This window comes from Nuphar pumila, chromosome 10 (assembly GCF_984573655.1).
Source record: "Nuphar pumila chromosome 10, dmNupPumi1.hap1.1, whole genome shotgun sequence".
Lineage (NCBI taxonomy): Eukaryota > Viridiplantae > Streptophyta > Magnoliopsida > Nymphaeales > Nymphaeaceae > Nuphar > Nuphar pumila.
In genome coordinates, this window is record NC_143258.1 from 78,579,343 (window position 1) to 78,587,540 (window position 8,198).

General features: G+C 36.8%; 1 protein-coding gene across 1 annotated transcript; it reads left to right on the plus strand.

Moving 5' to 3' along the window:
- Positions 1 to 249: 249 nt before the first annotated feature.
- Positions 250 to 1,510, plus strand: LOC149826953 (uncharacterized). The gene is made up of 2 exons (XM_090018402.1): positions 250 to 471; positions 1,322 to 1,510. Exons 1-2 carry the CDS (start codon positions 250 to 252, stop codon positions 1,406 to 1,408), a joined length of 309 nt encoding a protein of 102 aa, XP_089874528.1. The 3' UTR covers positions 1,409 to 1,510.
- The last annotated feature ends 6,688 nt before the right edge of the window (positions 1,511 to 8,198 follow it).

Here is an 8,198-nt window from a genome sequence, read left to right on the forward strand (position 1 = left end):
GAAGGCGAGAACGACAACGGTATGTATTAATTCTATTAATAATCATTGCAATATATATGCAAGTCATCATAATGTTATCATTAATTATTAATGAATACTTTAAACATTATTTTGTAGGAGGCATATGAGCAACAAATGGTAGAGCGATATGGCGAAGACGCTACTCAACATCCATCATTTGATCCTACAGCATGGGTGACTGCAGCAGGTGAACCCAAAAAAGGTCGCGTGTTCGGGTTTGGGAGTAATATGAACACTTCACCAGTTATTGGTTCTTCCAGTTACGGCTCACCAACTTCTTGCGCCGACATAAGCTCCAAGCAGCCGACTATTCTTTCCGGTGATGATGTACGCGAGATCATTAATGAATCACTGAATAACTACTTCCAATACACCGTCGCCCCCTTTCTCCGAAATGAGATCAAGGCCGCTGTTCAGGATAGGGGATCTTCGATTCCAGGTCCCTCTCAGGTATAATCACATATATAGTTTTTTTGACTGTCTTAAAGCACATCTGAGCATGGTAGAATCACATATAGAGTTTTTCTAGATGCCTTAGAACACATATGAACATGCTATAATCACATATTCAATTTTTTTACTGCCTTAGCACACATATGAGCATGATAGAATCACATATATATATATATATATATATATATATATATATATATATTTAACTTTTTGTCTGTCTTAGAGCACATATGAGCATGATAGAATCACATATAAAGTTTTTTTTATTGCATTAGAACACATAAGCATGCTATAATCACATATTCAGTTTTTTTACTGCCTAAGAACACATATGAGCATATTATAATCACATATTCTGTTTTTTGACTGCCTTAGCACACATATGAACATGCTATAATAACATATAGAGTTTTTTAACTGCCTTAGAACACATATGAACATGTTATATATCATTTATGATAGAATCACATATAAAATTTTTGGTTTTGCCTGCCTTAGAGCACATATGAGCATGCTATATTCACATATTCAATTTTTTTACTGCCTTAGCACACATACGAGCATGATCGAATCACATATATAGTTTTTTGCCTGCCTTAAAGCACATCTGAGCATGGTAGAATCACATATAGAGTTTTTTTATATGCCTTAGAACACATATGAACATGCTATAATCACATATTCAATTTTTTGACTGCCTTAGCACACATATGAGCATGATAGAATCACATATAGAGTTTTTTTATTGCCTTAGATCACACATGAGCACATGATAGAATCACATATAGTGTGTAATTTATTTCATTATATTTTGTTTATCAATATTGACTGTTCTTTTCTTGTGTAGGCTGCTAGCGATAATCAGGGTAGTGGAGCTGAAGGGACAGATAAAGACAATGAACAAGAAGACGCACAAAATCTTGGCGATGATTAGAGGACTGTGTTGAAGAAGTTCTATTTTTTTTATTTTTCCTAATTGTAATTGTTGAATTGTAAATAATTAAACTTCTTAGTTTTAAGGTGGAACGATTAATTATTATAGATACTTGTTATATGAATTTTTTTGTGTGGTTTGTTTTTTATTTACAGAAAATATAAATTGTACAGGAAATATAAATTGTACAGTTCTCGGTAATTAATTTTTAAATACATTTTTTTTGATTTTTTTTCGTTTTTGCGACGGATTAGCGACGGATGATTCCGTCGCTATTCATATTAATCTAGCGACGGCTTAGCGACGAAATTAAATCCGTCGCCACGCCGTGGTCGCCGTTTAGTACCGGCGGATTGGCGACGGAATATAGCGCTCGTTATTCCGTCGCAATTAGCGACGGACTTGGCGACGGAATTATTCCGTCGCCAGTTAACGTCGAAATATTCGCGACGTAAGCATACTGTCGCCGCGTTGTCGCTAATCCGTCGCTAACATGGTTAGCGACGGATTAGCGACGGAATAGCGACGGAAGGTGGTCGTCGCTAATCTACTGCTTTGTTGTAGTGTACTAGACAGGATAAGGAGACCAAACAGGATATAGGAACCAGACATGAATAATATGTGAAACATGTTGTGGTGAGTGAGTGAGCGAGACCATATTGTGAGGCAGATGATTGAGGCAGACCGAGTAGGGGACCAAACAGGGTAAGGGACCAAATCAAAGAATCGAGTCTCTAAAATAGGGAAAATCGGGTCACTAAAGGGGAAAACGAGGTCACAAAGATTTGATTCTTGTTTTAATGTTTATTTAAATTATTCAATGTATTTGATTATATTTTTTATTGTATAATGTATTGTATTTTGTTTGCCTTGTGTTCTTTTCGAGTTTCAGTGGTTTTCACCACCAAACTCACCTTTTTTTATATAGGATTCATAGAAGGTACGAATCGTCGCAATGCCGCTGCTTCATATACAACGATTGAGAGTTTCTGGTTAGGTTGATTCTTCATCATTGAAGGAGAAAAAACTCTTTACTGTGAAGAGCGTACCCCACATCTTCTTAAATTTGAATCTAGTTTTTTGGACCCACATTTAAAACAATTTTTAAAAGTGAAAAAATTCTTGTTTTTGTTTTTCAAAAATAAAGAGGATGTACATAGACTGATTCTATCTTTCATGCTACCCAATCGGCCATGAGTAAACTCAGGTCTATTTCGAAGAGTGGATTCACTTTGTGAATCCTTCACACAAAATACATTAACATCAAATTGAAACAAACAATTATTATCTCTAGTAAACTTAACTAATGACAGGAGATTTATTTGAATAGAAGCAAACTTGAAATAGGTAAGTGTATCCCACTGTCTGAACCTTGATATTCTGTCTAGCTAAAGCTCAAGGGTCACAATAATGATGGGTCATCATCATCAACACTCCCATAGGTCCTCCGTTCACCCGCCCCGGTCTCATCCTTGCAGCAGTCTAAAAACGGTGAGCATGTTGTGAAAGTCATGGTACTCATTAACGTCCTTGGACTCTCCAACAACCAATGGCCTTCAATACCACACCTAAAAAAGATATGCTTGTCGTGGACGGATTTAACACTTTAACAAAGGATTAGTTCTATTTAATCAACCAATGATAAGGGGCAAGGCACAGTTTCAATCAACCAAGGAAACAAGAACTAAGCAACCTACCTGAAGAAATTGATGGTAGAAAAGAATGGAAGTGAGGATGCAGCAAATCCGAAAATGAAAAATGTTCATATAGCATCCATGATCGAGGAATGGCGAATCTGACAAGAGGTCCGATTGAGGCAAACATCGAGAATCAATTTGGCTAAGGGAAGGTGACCTCAACACGTTATCTTCATGTTTTTGCCTCGACTCGTAGAAGAACTAATCACATCTCATTCTTATCTTGTAATGACACCCAATTACAAGGAGCTGATCTATTGGAGTTCATTACCAACCGGTTAGAAGAAAGGTACCAAAGCTTGAATAGACCGGTTTTCAACTTGACAAACATGAAACTTCGATCGTTTGATAGGGCACAAGTGAGCATCATCTCTAAACAATTTGATCAAGATGAAGTGAGGAAGGTCGTTTGGTCCATGCCTTCGGGTAAAGCCTCAGGGGTAGACGGTTTTCCTATTGAAATGTTACGTGAAATTTGGGAAGTGTGAAAGGATGATTTATGTTTCCTCCTTCAGGAATTTCACTCAAAAGCCGCCTTCCCCAGAGCACTTAGTAGATTAATTAGGGTGCCATACCCAAAGATGATCTCAATGCACCATAGATAACTTCATGCCAACAGTTTTAAGTGGTACCATCTACAAAATCATCTTCAAAAATCAATATGCATTCATCTCAGGGAGAAAGCTCCTTGAGGGTTTTGCCCTTGCTCACTAAGCAGTGCATTCTATCCACTGTTCACGTGCCAGTGACACAATCACACAGGTCATTTGTATGAGCAATCATCAACTGGGCCCATCATCCCTGCCTCTCAGTCATTCAGAGTATCACAATGGCAGAGAAACATTAGAAAAAGAACAATGTAATCCAACCAATTCAGTCATTCAGAGTATCACAATGGCAGAAACAAGAGGCTTAAGAATTAAACTTTGCAACTTAACCAAAAGCGTGATCAGTTTTTTTTTTGTGTGTGTGAGGATTTAATGGCAACCAATACAAACCAAACAGGACTAGTAGACATAACATGCATCAAGGTGCAGGCGATGAAAGAGACTTTACCCCCCACACACACACTCCATCTTGAACATCTTTAAAAAAAGAGTAGTAGGAAGTAGGATCATAAATAGAACCTCCCACAACATCACAGTTATCAGAGTTCTGCCGAATGATTGGGTAGTTTTCCGCATTCAGAAAACTGGTTCTCAAGTCGAAATCTGCCTCCCGGTAAACTGTATCGACACACGAAGCCCTGTCTGTACATCTGAATCCACACAAACGAAGATAACAACCTCATGGAGATTCCAATAATCTCCATCCACAATGCCACTCTAAGCAGAAAACTATCAAAGGTTCTATACTTTTCGGGAGAGATATTCCTGCATAAGCACAATCATCACGAAACAATTACAGATTACAGCCATGCTTGGGCCACGAATATGTTGGAGTAAAATATTATGTCTGCTGTAATTAATATGTTTGAATTCCAAAAATTCGCATTCGCATCAACATGCAGTCAAGCATCTGTACTTCAATGAAACATCAAAGGGAGAAGAGACAATAAAATAAATAAATCATCATGCATAATTTAGGGAAAGATAGCGATTGAGGGAATCAAAATAGAAAGATTGGAAATAGACGGAATCAGAAGCAGTGAACTTGACATTTTCGCGACCTGATGATCCTTCCTAGTTTGACATATATAAAAAAACTATGCTAGAACTATTTGGTCAGCTCGAGGCTATTGCATCAGGTTCTTATTAGTATGGTGTCCTCTCGTATGCTTTAATCAAATAAGCAGCTAAACAAGCATAGAATTGAAATTTCCCATGAGGGTTCTGACTTCCTGGTTAGGGCCGGGCTACTGTGGGTTTACCTGACATGGCGCAACCATGGTTGGAAATGAGCAGGAAGCATTCTCAAAGCCGAGTGTACTTCTTTATGGGCAAGGGGACCTGATCAAGGGTTTTATTAAAAACATATGCGTTTCCGGTCAACTTCTTCAAGTGGTTTGTGGATCTGTAAAAGATGACCTATTGCAGCTCTTGCATGAGTTCCATGCAAATGGGGTAATTCTCCCCAACCACACAGGTAATGAAGAGATAGGAGATTCTCAACCCATCTGTCAGCTCAGGTCAGTTTACAACAATATTGCTAAAGTGCTCACAAAATATATTTAAACTGGTGGCAACTAAGGTAATAGATAACTTGCACAAGACATTTCTGTCCAGCCGCCGTATACTCGAGTGCATTGTCGTTGCCAATGAACTTCTGCCCGACATCTCTGGAAGCAGATCAGGTCATGCTGAACATGAGCGTTTTTGCTCGTGTTGACCACACTTTATGTTGAAGCTGGACCACAGTACTTGGGAGTTCCTGCTGCAAACATTGGAAATTAATGAAAAACAATTAAAAATACAAAAAAAAAATCAAGAAAATAACTGAAAATTAATGAAATAATTAAAAACTTGACAAGAAAGAAACTGCTCATATCATTTATCAACTGTGCATTTTCTCGTACTTTTATAAATGAGGTCTTCCAAATTTCAATCCCAATAAACTACCTAAATTGGTATACTCTTAAAAGGATAAAACTCATCTTAATTATCCTAATCTAATTAAATCTGAATATCGATTCCAAGATCCGTTGCAAAATGATCTGAATACTAAAATATTTAAACTAAATAATATGAATCTCTAATGATCCAACAAATGAAGTGGACCTGGATATGCATCTGTCAGCTCCTAGGTCAAAAATCTTTGGAGCTAAATATGATCTACATCAGCCACCATGGAGATGGCATCCTTGGAGCATGCAACATAATAGTTCTCATGTCTGGGATACCTGGTGCATGGCATGGGATATTTTGCATGTATTTATGGCCCCAAAACTAGGTGATGGATCAACAATCCTTTTCTGGTATGATTGATGAGATGGATTTATATCTCTTCCATACATGTTCCTGTCGTGACCCTCAAGAAAGTTGCAATAACGGTGGCAGCAGAAAGGAGATGGAGAGGAAGCAAGAGGGAAGGGGTCAGCTAGTGTATAGGGAAAACTAGGGAGAGAGAGGGAATGGGGGGCGACTGTGGGCAAGAGAGAGAGAGAGAGAGAGGAAAGTTGATGTAGAGCATTAAGAAAGTAGCGAGGAGCAAAGATCCAATCTGCATTACAAGACTCACGACCCCATGTCAAGTAACATATTTCGTATCCATTTGGGGTCAAGAGGTATTTTGGTTATTTAACATTTAATTTTCTGATAATTTTGCTTCATTCATCTTTAAAAAAAAAATCTTATTTTTGTGAATGTTAGAATCATTCGTGTATTTCTATTTTAGTTTTATTTTATTTATTTTGCTGCAAACAACCTATTCCAAATCCCTTGTATCTTCATTGTCGAGCTGCTGTCAATTTCCCCTATCCTTTTGTTTGAGCATGCCATCTCTGGACGCTGCTCAGGGTTATTGTTGTAAACCATTGAAACTATTTAAGAACCCTTCTATCTGCAAATCTAGTTTGCTTAAACTTGCCTCAGTTTCAAAATAGTTTTTGCATCTTGTCTGATAAAAAAATATTATTTTTTGAGCATTGAATCTTGAGTATATATTTCTTGCTAGATAGATTATACTTGTGACTCATTTTCTTAATCCTCATATAGACTAATCGGAGTTGGGGTAAGGTGGAAGGATGATTTACATTGGAGAAATCATCATTGAAGTGTCTGCAGTTTGAACATTAAACTTAAATACCAAAATTGGTTAAAAAAAGTCTGTTGTCTGACAAGTATTTGACTTTGGTGCTGGTTTGTGACATTCTGTTTGTCAAAACCAGTCATGTTGTTTGCATCATATATTTTAATATAGATAACAAAAATTTATATGTAATAGCTCGTTGGAAATATAACACACACATCTACAACTTTCATGTTCATTACTTTTTCTGATTAGATTGTCTTGGTTGGAAAAAATGTCTTGGAACAAAGAGAATAGTCTCGTGGGTGACCGTTCATGACTGTACCAGTCTGCCCCTTTGATCGGATAATATTTGAGTTATATGATCTTTGATTTTCTTGATTTTTATTTTTCTAGATTTATAATTAAAACATATATGACTTTTGTGTTTGGACCTTTGACCGAATTCACACAAAATATCCTCGTTCTGGTCTGTCCCAACTGGATAGTTCTAGTGGTCTCAGCTTGTGAACACTAGTCCTCTGTTCTGGTGTTCATCTTGGTTTTTGACCATCTGTAGTCTGAAAATTACAAATATGGATTCATTGGAAAGAAGAACTTGTCGCCTACAAATCTCGTGTTGGCACTTTCTGTCGGTTAAGAATGAAACTGGGTGAAAATGTCCCTGGACTGAAACCTCTCAGAGACTAACAGTCCAGTCTTTAACTTCTGTGCATGAAGATCCGTTTGTGTAACGCCCCAAAATATTGAACTCAAAATTTTACATGAAATCATTTTTATTTTTAAATCAAAACGGAATTTCTTATAAAAATTTGGTTAAATATTTCAGGCGAGTTACAGGCAATAGATAGAGGCTTCCATACCATTAGAAAAATAATTAAAATATTGTCTTGAGATATTATGTGTCGTGTAGATTCACAAATAATAAAAATAATGAATTTAATCAAAGTTCCATAGGACATCAACAGAAATATATGGTCTTATGGCATCGCCCACAGCGATGCCTGCAATTGCTTTGTCTATAAAATAGTAATTTAAAGGGTGTCAGACTACACCCAGTATGAGTAAGAAACATAATATCAATATGAGTGTGCATAGTGTCACGCGTACAAGTATATGTGCAAAACATCCGAATAACGAAGTACAAAATACCAAAACTCATTTATGTTCTATGATATTCACTCAATGCAAGCAACTTACTATTTGACATATAAAAACATCACTAAGAGCTATGCATCATCTAATTGAACCATAACCATATTACAACAATCACAATATCAAGCAAGGTATGTATCTAAAAATATAAAAAGTAAATTGACTAGTTATCAATTTATGTTTCTCTTTTTAACTTGTCTTGTGGGTATGCACAGGCTTCGACATTGTAGCAGACTAAGACCATACAACAG

Excerpts from the sequence above, each read along its gene's own strand:
- LOC149826953 (XM_090018402.1), top strand. The coding sequence starts at position 250 with ATGAACACTTCACCAGTTATTGGTTCTTCCAGTTACGGCTCACCAACT. Across the intron at positions 472-1,321 it reads CGATTCCAGGTCCCTCTCAG|GCTGCTAGCGATAATCAGGG; the intron begins GTATAATCACAT and ends TTTCTTGTGTAG.